The sequence below is a fragment of the Stegastes partitus genome, unplaced genomic scaffold, assembly GCF_000690725.1.
Source record: "Stegastes partitus isolate 25-593 unplaced genomic scaffold, Stegastes_partitus-1.0.2 Scaffold814, whole genome shotgun sequence".
Lineage (NCBI taxonomy): Eukaryota > Metazoa > Chordata > Actinopteri > Pomacentridae > Stegastes > Stegastes partitus.
In genome coordinates, this window is record NW_007578545.1 from 299,591 (window position 1) to 316,351 (window position 16,761).

Genomic DNA, 16,761 nt, shown 5'->3' on the forward strand with positions numbered 1-16,761 from the left:
TCAATGTGAATCAAAGCTGGTGATCTAATTCTGTGTGGCTTTATAGAGGCAAAAGTGGCACTGTTGTATTTGGTCAAACACAGGAATACACTGGAATGTCTCTTTTCCTGTCTTTCCTCAAAATTTGGTTATATAAAGAAAAATGCTGTGATCTGGAATGTAATTTTATTCAATATTAATTAAGCTAATATGTAAATAGATAAAGATTCTTATGGAATAAACACACAACATAATGAGTATATATAAACAAATGTAATAATTAAAGTTTTTTTTTAATTTCTAAAAGGACATTTTCCAAAGGACCAATTTTTATTTTGTATTTTAGGACATGTTTGTTTAGTAATTCAGCAGGTATTTCTATCTTATGAATATTAGTTTTTATTTATTTAATAAAACAATATTGAATAAAACAACATCCAACAACGATTATGTAGAATTGTATTGGTATTTATCTCTTTAGAATATCATACAATACGCTGCTTTTGCAATGATTAAATATTTAGCCAGATTTTATGATTGATTTATGTGGAAGAATTTAATACATTAGCAGGTTTGGTCGTAGCTGCTGCAGCGCTCACAGCCTGTAGGGGGCAGCAGAGGACACAGGTGGATGATGCGGGTGTTGATTAGTGATGCCTGGATCCAAGTAGACCACGCTGCTGAAGGAATGGACGCCTTCGAATTGTTTCGGAAACTCGGAGCGGGAGCTAAATTTGACTTCAAGAGGTTCGGTCAAGACGCCGCTCGTTTTAAGGTAAACTTAATTTATGTGGCTAATGATGTACTGGGAAAAAAACAGCTGATAACAGCTGTGAGAGCCACGGTTTACTCGGCTTTGGCTAATGGTCTGCGAGTTGTGCTAGCCTGTAAGTGCTCTGCAGGGATTTTCTGACATTCTTGAGGGGCTTGGTGGCCTTAATATCACAATTTGTTAGAGTAACAGCGGAAACCATATCGATATCAACACACACTGTGTTTTCCTGTCTTGTTTTTCAGCCTGCCAGATCTCATGGAGTGGAAGAGTGCTCGGTTCCGCTCTCTGCGATTGATTACTTTGGAACAGGATCTGCCAGTGGATCCCAGAGCTGGAGCCTGAAAGAGCAGCAGGAGGAGGAAGAGGAGGATGGAGGAGAGCAGTATGAGGAGGAAGGGGAAAGTGAAGACTCTGGTGCTGGGGGCAAAAGGAAGCGCAGAGAAGAAGAAAGAGATGTAAAGACCAAGAAAAAGAAGAAGAAAAAGACTAAAAGCAGCCAAGTGGAGGTGGAAGGTAAAGGATGTGCTGATCAGATTGTAATTCTTGCCTTGTTTCAATTGACAGGATTGGTTCCTTAAATGTATGAAACCCCTGAATTGTTTTTGAGACTGTCATGGTTCATGCGGAAATGCTCAATTGTGGGAAAAAAACAGAACAAATATACATGATGTCTGTTTCAAAGACTCACTACCATTTGCTGTCTTTTGTTTGACTGTAGATAGTGGCAGACCGCTGACAGAGACACATGGAAATGGCATCACATGGACCTCCTCATTGGATAGAAAGATCCAAACCCTGCAGGGTGATGAGAAAGAGAAATCCTCGCTGAAGAGGCTGAAGCATCTTCACCAGGAAAAGGTCCTCACAGAGACACAACTTAAATTACATTTTAATTTGAAATGTCCTGCAAAGGTGACTACTGTGTGAACTCAGACTTCACCGTTGGTCTTCTTTAACGTGCATTGCTCTTTCTTTAATTCTAGGTAAATCGCATTCGCTCTCAGCATCGTATAAATGCGCACGGCAGCGATGTACCCGATCCAGTGTGCACGTTCGAGGAGCTGCAGTCTGAGTATCGGCTCAACCCACGCGTTCTTCAGAACCTCAGAGACGCAGGGCTGCACTCCCCGACACCGATACAGATGCAGGCAATACCACTCATGATGCACGTGAGTAAATGCACACACACACACACATTTTTTTGTTTAATCATGTACAGATGGGGCTTTTGTGAGGGTTTATACTGGTCTGGTTTTTCGATCAGGATCGGGAACTCCTTGCCTGCGCTCCCACTGGATCTGGAAAAACGTTAGCTTTCTGTCTCCCGCTGCTCACACACCTGCAGCAGCCAGCCAACCTGGGCTTCAGGGCTGTCATCATCTCCCCCACAAGAGAACTGGCCAGCCAGGTACACACACACACACACACACACACACACACACACACATATCTATATATACTGGTCTGTTTGCTATTACAGTCATTGAGGATTAAATGTATATTGATATTGTTTGCTACGTTGAGATTTAGTTGCTTAGATTTAGCACAAATATAAACCGAATATCCAGAAAATCCGCAAAAGAAAATGAATGTGTGTTTTCATCTGCTACTGTTACGTCATTATTAGGCATCAGTTTGTTGAAATAAGCAGGGGTGGTGCTACTGATAGAGTCAAGTGTCATCATGAAACCAGTGCAGACCAAGATGGTGCAATGAGATGAAAAAGTAAATAAAAGTGCTGCAATTAAACCTCAAACAAATGGAAAAAACAACATAAAAAAGAGGGAACAGAAGCCTCAGTCGACTTTAAAGTCACATGCTTTAGGTATGTCACAAGGTCCGTAGTCATCGCACTTGTCAAATGCATCTCATGAGGCAAGTGTCACATTTTGGGGTTTTTTTGGGGGTTTTTTGGATGCAATTACGTGTCAATTTAAGGTGCGCATATAGACCAGTGGGTAGAAACATTTAATAATTTATGTACTCATTGGAGGCAAAGAAACAAGCATGGCACAGACATCATCACCTTATTGTTAACAAACCAGTTGACTATTCACACATCCAGCTCCAACAAAGCATCATTAGCATTCATTCGTAGGATTTCTGGCCCACAACTAGGGCTTCTTTAGCTGCGAGAGCTTTTATGTGTTTAGTCACTAGTCCCCATCTTTACCTGTCTAGTGTTCTGGACAAATACTGCACAGCTGATCTGTAGAGCTTTTGTGGCTGAAAACAAGATCAATGTAAAAGCCCTGCAGAGCTGAAGCTAACTTCAGAGTGAGAGTTCTGTCAGGTCATCACTGCGAGCAACCTCTTTCTCATTACATGTAGGCAGCTGATTTATTCTCCATATGTAAATAATAATGATAAACATAAAATGAACATTAATTAACTTAATTGCAAAGTCTTATTTCTCCTCAACTGTTCCCTTAACTGCAGATGTCTGTCTCATTTAATGACATACACTCTCATAAGTATTGATATCAAATAAGGAGACCTGAAATGCTTAAATTCCTGATGCTACAGCTGGAGTTTAATCTGATGCTCAAGTTGTTCACTGTACGGTGCTCACACATTTTCATGTATTTTTAGCCGTGTTTGTTCAGTTTTGTCTTGTTGTCTTCAGACCTACAGAGAGCTGCTCCGTCTGTCAGAGGGAGTCGGATTTAGAGTTCACATCATAGACAAAGCGTCGATAGCGGCCAAGAAATATGGACCACAGTCAAACAAAAAATATGGTAAGAATAAGAAGAGACAGAAGAGGTAAAATATGAAACCTGCCTCTCCTCACTCCTCACTGAATCCTTTGCTTCTGTGTGCAGATATACTCGTCAGTACTCCAAACAGACTCATCTTCCTTCTCAAGCAGGATCCTCCAGCCATTGACCTCAGCAGGTAAAGTTTAATCTGGTCTTAATGTTGTACTGGTTTACCATTTAACCTGTGACCTTTGCTGCATGTCATGCCTTTTCTGTTCGCTTGTTTCTTTACTGTGGTCTTTACTCACAACTATCCAATAAAGGCAGAAAATCTTGTACAAGAAGATACAAATTCACCATTGTCTTTTTTTTTGTTGTTCAGCGTGGAGTGGCTGGTTGTCGATGAGTCCGATAAGTTGTTTGAAGGCGGTAAAACAGGCTTCAGGGAGCAGCTGGCCACCATTTTTCTGGCCTGCTCCAGTGCAAAGGTGCGCAGAGCTTTTTTTAGCGCCACTTGCACACCAGAGGTCGAACAATGGTGTCGCCTGAACCTCGACAACCTGGTTTCTGTCAACATCGGACACAGGTGAGGCTCAGCTTATAGAGCTGCTCACTTTAGTGGGTTTATATTCTTTTTATTCCTGCATTAGACAAATGAATTTATCATCTTCTCAGAAATACAGCAGTGGAGACGGTGGAGCAGCAGCTGCTGTTTGTTGGGACAGAGAATGGGAAGCTTGTGGCCATGAGGGACATCATCAAAAAAGTACGAGCAAACCAAGGACCATAGCTTATTTTTGAATATTAAATTCTGACAAGGTCTGCTTCTTTACAATGCAAGATTTAATAAAGGCATGTCCTCGCTGTCTTTCAGGGTTTCTTGCCTCCCATGCTGGTGTTCGTTCAGTCTATAGAGAGAGCACGAGAGCTTTTCCATGAGTTGGTTTATGAAGGCATCAACGTAGACGTGATCCACGCAGACCGCACACAGCAGCAGGTACACACTGACACAACTCAACACAAAGAGTTTTTGGCGTTTTCTATGTCAGTAGATCATTTATCCTCCTTTTCTTTGGCTCCTTTGTTTTTAGAGGGACAACGTGGTGAACAGTTTTCGCTCTGGTAAGATTTGGGTGTTGATCTGCACGGCCCTGCTCGCCAGAGGAATCGATTTCAAAGGAGTGAACCTCGTGCTGAACTACGACTTCCCCACCAGCGCTGTGGAGTACATCCACCGAATTGGTTGGTTTGAGCAATGGATACAAAATAAATCAGTGACTGTTTTGGTGACATTTTAAATGATCATCACTATTTATTATTTAAAAACACAAAGTATGTGCTTGTCATAGCTGCACAGATGGAAAAATTTCATTTTACATTAGTTGTGGATTGACTAGCTTTAAGTTTTTCACCCAAATTAGAACCATAACATCAGTGGCTGTCAGCTTGTGATTGGCTTGCTGTTATGTTTAACATTTTACATACTAAATCCTTACCCTAAGAATAGAAAAAGATTTATCAGTAGTAAATATCACAGTATGCTTGAGTTTGTGTTGTATTTCTCCTTTTCCTCTCTGCCCAACAGTTCCTTCATGTATCATTCTGCTTGTTGTTCATCAGGTCGTACTGGTAGAGCCGGACATCAGGGGAAGGCCATCACCTTCTTCACAGAAAATGACAAACCACTGTTGCGCAGGTATAAAAAGAGCAGATGCTCTTTCTTTGCAGTTAAACATGTATGTGTTGTTTTTTTGTTGTGTATGATTCTGGAAACTTAGTCTGCCTATACTGATGCACAGTTGTGCTCATCAAACAGCAAATTTCATGTCAGACAGGTAGGCAGTGGTAGACACCAATAGATTTTTGTCTAGCAGCTGAAAGCAAAGAAAGTTAATGATGTGCTTGTCCTACCCCAGTGGAGCACTGGGACAGGATGAAGCAGCAAAGGAAAAAATGAGGTAGTTTGGACAATAAAAGTTGTGCTCTTAATATTTTGACCTTAAAGGTCACTGAGAGGCAAAAACATTGTTCTTAAGTCAGTATTTACTGTGTTTTACAGACTTAAACTCATGTTTGCCTGATTCGCTGTTGTTGCTGCAAGTTTTGTTATTGAATCAGTGGTTTTTTCATTTTATTTTATTTTATTTTATTTTATTTTTTTTGAAAGACTTCAACTTTGGCACTGAGTCACAGTAACCCCAACCACATTGAATGTATTTTCACTTCCTCTCTAAATGCCTTTCTCTGTCCATCTACCTCTAAATAGCATCGCCAATGTTATAAAACAAGCTGGCTGTCCTGTACCCGACTACATGATCGGCTTCAAGAAGATACACAGGTAAAGGAGATTATGATCATGAATTTCCACCATACGTGATGCATTTAAAGACGTTTTTGCTCTTCAATTTCTTGCTTAATTTCTTCTTGTTACAATTTCTATAATGTTGCTGTTGTGTTTTCGTTCAGCAAAGCGAAGCGGAGACTGGAGAAGAAACCTCCCAAGAGAAGCACCATTTGCACAACTCCTCGCTACTTAATGAAGACAAAAGGAAAAGCAAAGAAAAAAGAAAAGAAGCAGGCATCAGGTGGAGACCAGAAAGGAGACAGTGGACCTCAAAAAGCAGTGCAACAGCAGAAGGGGGAGAAGAAGACAGCGGGACAGGGAGTGAAGAAAAAAAATAAAGCACAGAAAGAAGGGGAGGCAGTAAAACACAGGAAAGTGACGCAGAAAGTGGGATCAAAATCCTCAGGAGTCAAGTTAAAAAAGTAAGCATGGTGGGGAAGGGCATCTTTGTAATGAACAATTGTTTTCATTTTAGTCTGTAAACTAGAATCAAACAAATTCAAAACTAGATGTGGGTTGTTTGCAAAAAGGTGACATCTGACATCTGCAAAAAGCTTTTCAGGTTTTTTCGGCCTGTGTTTTGTTTTTTTCTGGCAGAATACATTTTCATTGTTTAGTTTTGTATTGTGGATCTTCAATTTACACCCTATAGAAGTTACCATAGTAACAAATGAATAAAGTTAAAGATGATAAATGTCCTTCCAAAGTAAAATACATACAAAGAAACACTTTCTTTCACAACTCATCTCTGTAACACTATTTAATGTTTTAGAAACACAACTGATCCCACAGTGTGTAAACTGTTGGTGTAAAATGCTGAGTACTGTAGTGGTAGAATCAAAGCCGAAGTAGGCATGAGTCCTCCAAAACTGCTTTTTGCAAACTCCTTTAGAATAACTTGGGGAAAAAAACTACTACAAAAATGTACAAATATTGTTTTTAAGTGCTGTTTCAATACTTTCTTTGTTTTCAAGTGGCAGCTACTTTACAATGTGTTTTTGAAATAAGATTTTAAATTCAAAAGTCTTATATCTGGAATGAATTCATTTTTGCAATTAAAGGATGTAAGAGGTGACACATGCTGAAGATGCAGGTCAAAAATGACTTGAAATTATTCAGATTTTCTTTCTTTCTCTTCACCAGGAAAAAGGGGATGAAAAATAAGCCCAAAGGAGACTAGAGAAGAGGGGACGAGCAGACTGCTATGAAAATGGATGTGGATTTTTTTTTTTCATGTTGCCCTCTGATTTACTGATAATTTTCACATTTGTGCTTTGTATTATGGAAGTATAAAATAAACAGTTTTTCTATCTATGTTTTTTCCTTCCATTTCTGGCACATTTACTCTTCTGACAGCATATTTTGACATTCTTCTACAAGAACAAAATGTTTAAAAGCATTCTGACTGAGGTAAAGACATTAAATAATTTGGTCTTTTAAATATATATTGTACTATAATTGCAGGCACCTATGAGGGAGGTTGTGAAATAAGTTCCACTAAGATGTTTAATATCTATCAATTATGTAACGCTTAATTTTGCTATTCAACTCTCCACCAGATCTAGGAATATTTTGATGTTAAAATTTTACTGATCTTATGTAAATTATTAATCATATTGTTATGAGCGTAAATGGATAAAATCTCATGCAGTGAGAGTGTTGTTTACAGCACAGGCAATAGAGTTTTTTTTTTCATTAATATGCACAAGAAAACACATTTAAGCATATCATCAGCATTTTAATACCAAATCAGCTTCATATTGCAGGTTTTAAACCAACCTGAGCTGACCAAACTGCTGTGTTACCAGGGAGCAACAAAAATATGTACAAATTGCAAGGCACAGTAAAGATTTGTAAACTCAACTATATCCTCCACTATAAAGACATATGTTTTCAGGCAATCCGACGTAATAAAAGCAAACTGGTGGTATAGCAGGACAATGTGTAGACTAATGTCTAACCTGATATGGGAGGAGCTATCGCGATAAATATGCTACGAGATCTCGCCCATGCATTATACTGCAGGAAACCCCGTTCCGTCTTCCTTTCTCAACATGGCACCGAAGGTGAAGAAGGAAGGTTTGTCAATCTGATAATTTTAAATGAATAAAAGGTACATTTTACACAAATAACGCCTCTAATAGTCGACATACAAGTCCGCTATGATAGCATAAATTGACAGTGCCTTAAATAATCTCAAGGTCCTGCTGTCGGCTGGAGAAATATGTAGATAACGCAGACTGTGTCTCCGGCATGTATGCTGTAACGTGATGCTAGCTAAGCTAATGTTGGCGTGCTAGCGGTGATGCCGCTGAGCAAAACGTGGTCTAATTACCGTTTTATTTTGTTCTGATTTCTTCCTACACATTCTATAATGAACAAAGCTTAGTTAGTTTACGGTGAGAGTTCCTGGTTATTAGCTGTAGGTATTATACAGAAGGTATTAGCTGTTTGTGTGTTAGCATTCAGGGCAACTCTACAGTGTATTAATCGTTGCATTAGCTCTGCGTGAAAGCAGGTTCTGGTTTTAAAACATCGGACGTGTATTTTTTTCTATGTAATATTGTAAAGTGAAATTAGGTGTCTTGCGTGTTATGCTTATGTCTTAGGAGAGTAATTGCAGTTTGAAAGGCCGAAATGACTGTACACATGGGACGAGATGAAGTTGATGAGTTCCAGTCACTTGCATATGTAGGCCGCAATGAAAGTATATTGTATAAATGGAAGCTTGTTTGTGTATAGATATTGGCTGCCATCGAGAGCGTTAAAATATTATGTCGAAATTTTGAGACACACAGATGTTAGATCGAGCTTTGCACTGAAAGGCTTGTTTTAGTATCACGGTATTTGAATATAATAGTGTTTTGGCATGTGATGCTTTCAGTAGTGTAGGAGCAGTCTTTGGTCAGATATGAACACACTTGGGACTTGTATTAGTAGAATACAGTCATCTATAATGTAAGGACTTGGTGATGATCTTTGCATTTTCTTAAATGTCTTAACGTATGGCTTATTATTAAGTTACAAACAAGCAAATGGACTGTCATAACAAATGGTGCCTTTCTTCCTTAGCTGTCCCTGCCAAGACTGAGGCCAAGTCAAAGGCTCTGAAGGCCAAAAAGGCTGTGCTCAAAGGCGTCCACAGCCAGAGGAAGAAGAAAGTCAGGACTTCTCCCACCTTCCGTCGCCCTAAAACCCTCCGTCTCCGCAGACAGCCCAAGTATCCACGCAAGAGCGCTCCTCGCAGGAACAAGTGAGTTACAATGATTGTATGCTTATAACAAATGGACAAGGAATAAATCTGGTGCACATGATGGTAAAAGCGATCAAAGTATGACAAAGCATGATTCCAGCTTTATTAACTACTGATGCACCCAACAAAAACGTATTGTTTCATGTTTCTAAGTAGAGAATAAATGATCAACGTTAGGTTTTCCTTTAGAGGTTTTACAGACCAGAAGTAAAGATTTTAATCCTACAATAATTCTTTTTTTTTTTTTTAGGCTGGATCACTATGCCATCATCAAGTTCCCCTTGACAACAGAGTCTGCTATGAAGAAAATTGAAGATAACAACACGCTTGTGTTCATTGTGGACGTCAAGGCAAACAAACACCAGATCAAACACGCTGTCAAGAAGCTGTATGACATCGACGTCGCCAAAGTCAACACACTCATCAGGTAGAAATCTAAACCCAGGCTGAGCTGAAGCCTAGTTTCAGCTTAAACTGAATTGCTTGAACAATGACAATATTTTATGCATTCTTTTCCGTATACTGGTCATGATACATACGAGAACTATGATAGGTGATCATGTCAGCTCACTGTAATCACGTGTATATTCTGGAGTGCCTGTTCTTAGTAGTAGACAGACATTACATGTAGTGTTTGGAGAATTTGAATTCTAATTATTGTTAATGTATATAACATACAACCTTAAACAGCCCATATCAATATAGACTTCCTGATTTGTCTTAGCACATTCTTTTCATTGCTTCATCTGTCTCTTCTGTTCTGACCTACCCTTCAGGCCTGACGGTGAGAAGAAGGCGTACGTTCGTCTCGCACCAGATTATGATGCGTTGGATGTTGCAAACAAGGTGAGCCTTCATTCAGCTGGTTAAAATGGGGAGTTGAGATTTTTTATGAAGCTAGTCTCAGATCATTTTTGTGTTTTTCAATCCTGAGCACGTGATGTAAACTTTTAATGTGTCTGAATGTCTGTGATGCATTCAAAGGAACCACTGATGCCAGATAGTGTAGGGACAAATTTGTGCAGTGTTTTGGTGAACATTGTGTAATTTCTGTGTTTGTCTTTTTACAGATTGGCATCATCTAAACTGTGGCTCAAGAGACTTGTGGAAGAATAAATATTTGTATAAACAAACTGATCCAGTGTCCTTGTGTTTGTCGGATGTCTACACTCATTGATAGATGCAGTAAATTAGCCTTTTCTCACTTTTAACGACAAAGCCTGAGTTACTACAGTTATTTTTTTAGGAAATGCAAAATTTGTAAGCTTGTATGAAGTGAATTTGTGTCACAGTTTTATTAATAGGTAAAGAAATCTTATGTGGTGCTCCCCCCAGTAAAATGCATTAACCCTCTGGTCTCTGTGCTGGCCATTTGTGTCCACTTCACTCTCTTTTCTTTGACCATTTTAGCTGTGTTAATGCAAATGGAATAACATTTCCCAAGGGTGTGAATATTTTTCAGATTTAATTTTCAATTTCAGCTCTTTAAATATATTCAAAATATACTGTATACATACAATTGTACCTCTTGGCTCTATCGTGGGCACTTTTAGCCAGTTGAAACCCATGAAAACTACATTTCCTTGTTATTCACAGTACTAAATCATACAAGTTAGGTAAAATTGTTTTCATTTTTAGTTCAATTACATTTTATTTGTATAGTGCAGTTTACAACATATGTCATCATATAGCCCATGACAAAGTAAGGTACAGACCTTACAAATATGAACAGAACCCAACAATCCAAAGTAGCCTTTGGGCTCAAGGCTGAATGGATGTCTTGTAATGAGAAAATTGTGTGGTTTCCCACTGCTAAAGAGACCCTGCACTACAGTCTAGTACCCACTGGTATCACCTCTGGGCCCACCCTGAGAGGATTCAACTGCTGTGTACCCATGAAAACCTACATGAGAGCAGGAGGTGTGAGGATTGGAGGGATGTGGATGAAATGTAGATGAGAGCCAATATCAGGATTCTGACTGGCATCTACTGCTCAAGACATGAAGCAACACATGCCATGTGGAATGACAAGATGGGACGGGATACTTTTTGTGCTACAATGCCCCTCTAAATCAAATTTAAAGGGTGAAAATTCTGAAGTTGAATGAAATTTGGGATTTCATGGTCAGGACTGATTCTAATCTTAAAAACTTAACTGTTGAAAGTAGAAAATAATGTTAATATGTGGTATATTTTGGTAGCATTTTGGAAAACAGGAGGTGGCCATTTTTGGCCACGAGCACGCTGAGTGGGAGCTTTTCTTTTGTCACTGCACAAAAAAGTAATGATGCATAAATATCATTGATACTGCAAATTATTGACGTGCATTTAGTTGCAATGATGGAAAATAATCAGGTATAATGTATTATTTTGTTAAATTGATGAAAGTGGAAAAAAATATTTTAATGTATATTAATTTTAAAGCATCAGAATCAGAGATACTTTCTTGATCCCCTCGAGGAAACTGCTTTCAGTTACAGATGCTCCCAATCAAAAGTGTTAAAAGAAGTAGGAAAATGAAAATATATAATAAAATATTAATATGAAAATAAAATATAACACCAAAAAATACATTCTGCTGTTGTAAGTGTATATACAACGTAATAACAATAATACTACCAGAAGTAAAAATAGCCGAAAACAGGAAAAAGGAACAGGAGCAATCGCAACAGGCTGCATACACGGTGACGCATGCGCACTATCATTTGGGAATGTAAACAGGAGGTGGCCATTTTTGACCAGGAGCACGCCGAGTGGGAGTTCTCTCTACTTTGTTCTCTCTGCTCAAAAATAATAATGCATTATAATCAAGCTTGCTGTTAACCAGGTACATATCTCAGATTGTTCTTTTATCTTAACAAGAAAAACTAGTGGCACAGGGAATATAGACAGTGGTCATTTTTGAGGTTGTTTTACAACACGTGCGTTGTGCAAACAAACTAGCATTTGAAGCATTAAAAAAAAAAGGAATGAATATTTTATATGTATGATAAGAAGTGAAGTTAGTGAAAAACTTTATACTGATTCTGATTGGCTAAAAGTGCTGTCAATCTCACTTTGGAGGCTGTCGCTATATTGTATTGGCTGTAGCAATTCGAAGGCGTTACCAATCACAACAATCGACCAAGCCATTACGGAGATACAGCCTTACGTGACCACAGAAGCTGCACAGCGGTTTGACCAGCGTTACGCACAGAACGCATAACGCACAGCTTGTTTTGTACGTGTTTGCAGCTTTATTTTAACTTTCTTTGACGGAAGAATGGCAGTGCAAGGACCAATTAGTGGTCATAGTACAGTGGAAGTACTCCGAATGCTGGAGGAGGACGACGGGAGCCTGGCTTGTGCTCTGGATTCATCATCAGATGACGAGGATCTGCTCGGTCCCGCACAGGACAACGGCGATGACGTGGATTACGTCCTTCCATCGTCGGAAAGGTATGGATTGTCTTATGAATGAATGAATTTATCGATTTATTGGTGTCAAATTTTAAATTTATCTAGTACTGGCAGTTTTGTCAGGGCAAAATTCTGGCGCAGAGTCACGTGGTTGGATTGTATACTGAACTGTTTTCTGTATTCAAAATGTTTCTTTATGCACTCAAAATGTATGCAGTGACACTATTCTGAGCACACAACAGGACATTTGAGTGCTGAAAAAAAAATAAAATAAATTGAGCACACAATGAAAGAATGTATGTGTTTATGAATGCACCTCCCCCATCACAGCAGGAGCCTCACCTCAGAGGCTCCCTCCTCCTCCTCCCCCCTCTCCCCTCCTCCCACTCCCTCCTCTCCCCTCCTCCCACAGTGACACCTTTCTCCTGGATGGAGAAAGGTGTCAACAAACTGTTGAAGAGGCAGAACCCCCGCAAGGCCAATGGGCCAGACGCTGTCTCTCCATCCACCCTGAAGCACTGTGCTGATCAGCTGTCTCCAGTGTTCACAAACATTTTCAACACCTCACTGGAGACAGGTCACGTTCCAGCCTGCTTCAAGGCCTCCACCATTATCCCCGTCCCTAAAAAGCAGAGGACATCTGTACTGAATGACTTCAGACCCGTCGCCTACAGAGCCAACAGGTCTGTAGATGATGCAGTAAACCTGCACTGCATCCTGCAGCACCTGGACTCCCCAGGAGCCTACGCCAAGATTCTGTTTTTGGATTTTAGTTCTGCATTCAATACTATCATCCTGACTCTCCTGCAGGTCAAGCTGTCCCAGCTGAACTGTGCCAGACTCCACTTGCAGGTGGATCACAGACTTTGTGTCTGACAGGAGGCAGCATGTGAAGCTGGAAAAACACATCTCAGACTCCCGGACCATCAGCACTGGATCCCCTCAGGGCTGTGTTCTCTCCCCTCTGCTCTTCTCCCTGTCCACAAACAGCTGCACCTCCAGCCACCAGTCTGTCAAACTCCTGAAGTTCTCGGACGACACGACCCATCTCTGATGGAGATGAGTCTGCCTACAGGAGGGAGACAGAGCGGCTGGTGTACTGGTGCAAGCTGAACAACCTGAAGCTCAACGCTCTAAAGACGGTGGAGATGATTGTGGATTTCAGAAGGGACACAGCCCCACTCCTCCCCATCACCCTGAGTGACTGCCCAGTGGACCCTGCAGTCTTTCTGCTTCCTGGGCACCATCATCACCCAGGACCTCAAGTGGGAGCTGAACATCAGCTCTCTCATCAAGAAAGCCCAACAGAAGATGTACTTCCTGTGGCAGCTGAAGAAATTCAGTCTGCCAATAAAGATGATGGTGCACTTCTACACCTCCATCATCGAGTCCATCCTCACCTCCTCTATCACCATTTGGCACGCTGCAGCAACAACCAAGGACAAGGCCAGACTGCAGCGCATCATCTGCTTGGATGGGAAGGTCATTGGCTGCAATCTGCCTTCTCTCCTGGATCTGTATGCTTCCAGGACTCTGAGGCATGCAGGTCAGATTGTGGCCGACCCCTCCCACCCTGGTCACAAACTCTTTCAATCACTCCCCTCTGGCAGGAGACTTCGGTCCATCAGGACCAGAACCTCATGCCACAACAGTTTTTTTCCATCTGCCACCTGCCTCATGAACGAGGCACAGGACCCGCACTGACCCCCCTGCCCCCTCTATATCTGTATAAATGTAAATATCAATATATCTGCACCCTCAATCCTCTTGTAAACAACATTACCGTTCTGTGGTTCTTATTTCAATTTAACTTTGATTCTTTGCACTATTACAGTTATTTTTGTTTTTCATTACTTTATTTATTGTTTACTCTATATTTATTGTTGTATTGTTGCACCAACCCACCAGAACAAATTTCTCGTATTGTGTGAACTATACCATAAATCTGTTTCTGATTCTGATGTATGTATGTGTGAGTGTGAGTGCGTGTGTGTGTTGACTTCTCCAGCACAGTGTGTGTTTATTTTCACCATTCATTGCTTTTTTGTTTACATGTATTACAATTTCAGAACTAGACCACTGAATGCATTAATTTGTTTTTCTTCCACATTTGGGTTTACAGTGATGACGATTACGAGCCACTCTCTGCCAGTGTCCGAGGATCTGCAAAGAAGCCCCGGCCAACACATTGTCGAAGAACGGCGGTAACACCTCAGTCAGGACCATCAACACCTTCCTCCACCATTAAGAAGAATAAACGCTCCTCTCTGGGAACTTCTCCAGCTACCAAGCGTAGAAAACAATTGTTTGCACCTATAGAGGATGACGAGGACGAGTGGCATAACAAAGAGGAAGAGGACAGCAAACCCGAACTACCCAAATTCATGCCGGCCAGGACCCCAGGCCCCACATTTCACACCACCGCGGCATGGTCTCCCCTCAGCCTCTTCCAGCTTTTCTTTTCAGCGTCTGTTGTCCAAAAAGTCATTGACAACACAAATGCCAACGCTGCCAGAAGACGAAAAGCTGGGTTGAAGTTCAAGTGGGAAACGCTCACGGTGAAGGAGTTCTACACATTCCTAGCCATTCTTCTTTTCAGTGGCCTTGTGAGCGTACGCCACAGGTCTGATTACTGGAGGAAGAGATGGCCATACAACTTCTCCTTCCCCGGTGACCAAATGAGCAGGGACCGCCTTGAGGCAATTATATGGTCACTTCACCTCAGCGACCCAAAAGACGATGAGGAAAATGACAAAAAAAAGGGCACTCCTGAGTATGACAGACTTTTCAAGCTGAAGCCCCTCTATACGGAGATTGTGAACGCCTGCAAAGCCCATTTCCAGCCATATCGGAATCTGTCCATTGATGAGCGGATGGTTGGAAGTAAAGCCAGGATCAGCATGAAGCAGTACATGAAGAACAAGCCGACAAAGTGGGGTTACAAACTGTTTGTGTTGGCTGATTCACTGACAGGCTATACCTGGAATTTCTTCATCTACACAGGCAAAAGTGAGTCCCCCACAACTCGCGGTCTGAGTTACTCAGCAGTGATTGACCTTTTGCCTCTTCCTCTCCTTGGTAGCGGCTACAACTTGTTTACAGACAATTACTATACAAGCCCCGCTCTCTTCAATGATCTGTCCGAGAAGAACATTGCCTGTTGTGGGACTATTCGACAACATCACACTGGCTTCCCTCAAAACCGGACCAACGACCTGCCCAAAAAGGCTGAGAGGGGGGACATACGTTGGATCAGGGATGGCAAACTCCTCTTCGTAAAGTGGATGGACACGAGAGAGGTTGCAATGTGCTCCACGATGCATCAGGCCTACAGTGGACTGACAGTGAAGAGAAAGGTGAAGGAGGCTGGGGAGTGGAAAAACAAGCTCATACCAGTTCCGGACAGCATCATCGACTACAACCGCAACATGGGTGGTGTGGATTTATCGGATGCACTGATGACATATTACAACATCAGCCACAAGACCATGAAGTGGTACAAGACTTTGTTTTACCACTTTGTGGAAATCGCTACAGTGAACAGTTTCCTCTTACACAAGGAGCTGTTCAAGTTGAGGAAGGACCCTACTCAAACAAAGCCCTTCACCCAAAAGACCTACAGGGAGCAGTTGGCCCAGGAGATGCTTGAGTTTGCTAAAGGCTCAGCAGCCATCCCACCCGCTCCCTCCACATCTTGCATGCCCATATTCCTTGACAACCAGGAAAATCGGGCCAGGAGGTATTGTAAGAGGTGCCATGATGCTGAAAGGCCCAGGGTGAAGACACCTGTGATTTGCAGGAGGTGTAAGGTTCCTCTCTGCCTCAGCGCAAAAAGGAACTGCTTCCAGCTGTGGCATGATGGGCAGTAACTTGGACGTGATGGATGTGTGTAAATAAATGGACAATAGTATAAATAGTTGTTTTAGTTTTATGTGTGTACAGTTTTTATAGAAATATTTAGTTTGCCTTCTTTTTTTACATTTCTTTCTTTTTTTTTTTTTTTTTATACAGATTGTTTAAAAAAAAAAGAAACTGCTCCATTTGGATTCAACATTCAGTTGTTTTGTGTGGTTATTTTTTGAATTGGAAAATATATAGCAGTCTGGATGAATTTTGTATTTGGATGTATTGAACACCATTAGTGATATTCAAGAAAATTCGGATGGCACGGACGGTCACAAGTGTGCCAAAATGTGACCTCGCCTGAACTGTCTGTACCAAACACTCTCTAGTTTTGTTCTGCTTCATGTTATCAGAGTCAGCCTTTGTAGAGAGAATGTTCACATATTGTGCTATGATTTGGGAGAGGTTT

At 41.0% G+C, this 16,761-nt stretch overlaps 3 protein-coding genes across 3 annotated transcripts; all 3 read left to right on the forward strand.

Annotated features, from left to right (window-relative positions):
* The first annotated feature begins 634 nt into the window (after nucleotides 1-634).
* ddx52 (DEAD (Asp-Glu-Ala-Asp) box polypeptide 52) lies at nucleotides 635-7,079 on the forward strand. The gene is made up of 15 exons (XM_008292504.1): nucleotides 635-754; nucleotides 997-1,267; nucleotides 1,473-1,612; nucleotides 1,738-1,923; nucleotides 2,019-2,162; nucleotides 3,381-3,492; nucleotides 3,577-3,649; nucleotides 3,836-4,039; nucleotides 4,129-4,219; nucleotides 4,328-4,450; nucleotides 4,545-4,695; nucleotides 5,074-5,149; nucleotides 5,720-5,791; nucleotides 5,920-6,219; nucleotides 6,941-7,079. The coding sequence occupies exons 1-15, from the start codon at nucleotides 668-670 to the stop codon at nucleotides 6,975-6,977; spliced, it is 2,067 nt and encodes a 688-aa protein (XP_008290726.1). The 5' UTR covers nucleotides 635-667; the 3' UTR covers nucleotides 6,978-7,079.
* A 716-nt stretch (nucleotides 7,080-7,795) lies between these two features.
* On the forward strand, nucleotides 7,796-10,187 carry rpl23a (ribosomal protein L23a). Its single transcript, XM_008292503.1, has 5 exons — nucleotides 7,796-7,876; nucleotides 8,870-9,050; nucleotides 9,301-9,477; nucleotides 9,827-9,896; nucleotides 10,121-10,187. The coding sequence occupies exons 1-5, from the start codon at nucleotides 7,807-7,809 to the stop codon at nucleotides 10,133-10,135; spliced, it is 513 nt and encodes a 170-aa protein (XP_008290725.1). The 5' UTR covers nucleotides 7,796-7,806; the 3' UTR covers nucleotides 10,136-10,187.
* A 1,649-nt stretch (nucleotides 10,188-11,836) lies between these two features.
* LOC103365148 (piggyBac transposable element-derived protein 4-like) lies at nucleotides 11,837-16,407 on the forward strand. Its single transcript, XM_008292507.1, has 2 exons — nucleotides 11,837-12,488; nucleotides 14,572-16,407. Exons 1-2 carry the CDS (start codon nucleotides 12,313-12,315, stop codon nucleotides 16,316-16,318), a joined length of 1,923 nt encoding a protein of 640 aa, XP_008290729.1. The 5' UTR covers nucleotides 11,837-12,312; the 3' UTR covers nucleotides 16,319-16,407.
* The last annotated feature ends 354 nt before the right edge of the window (nucleotides 16,408-16,761 follow it).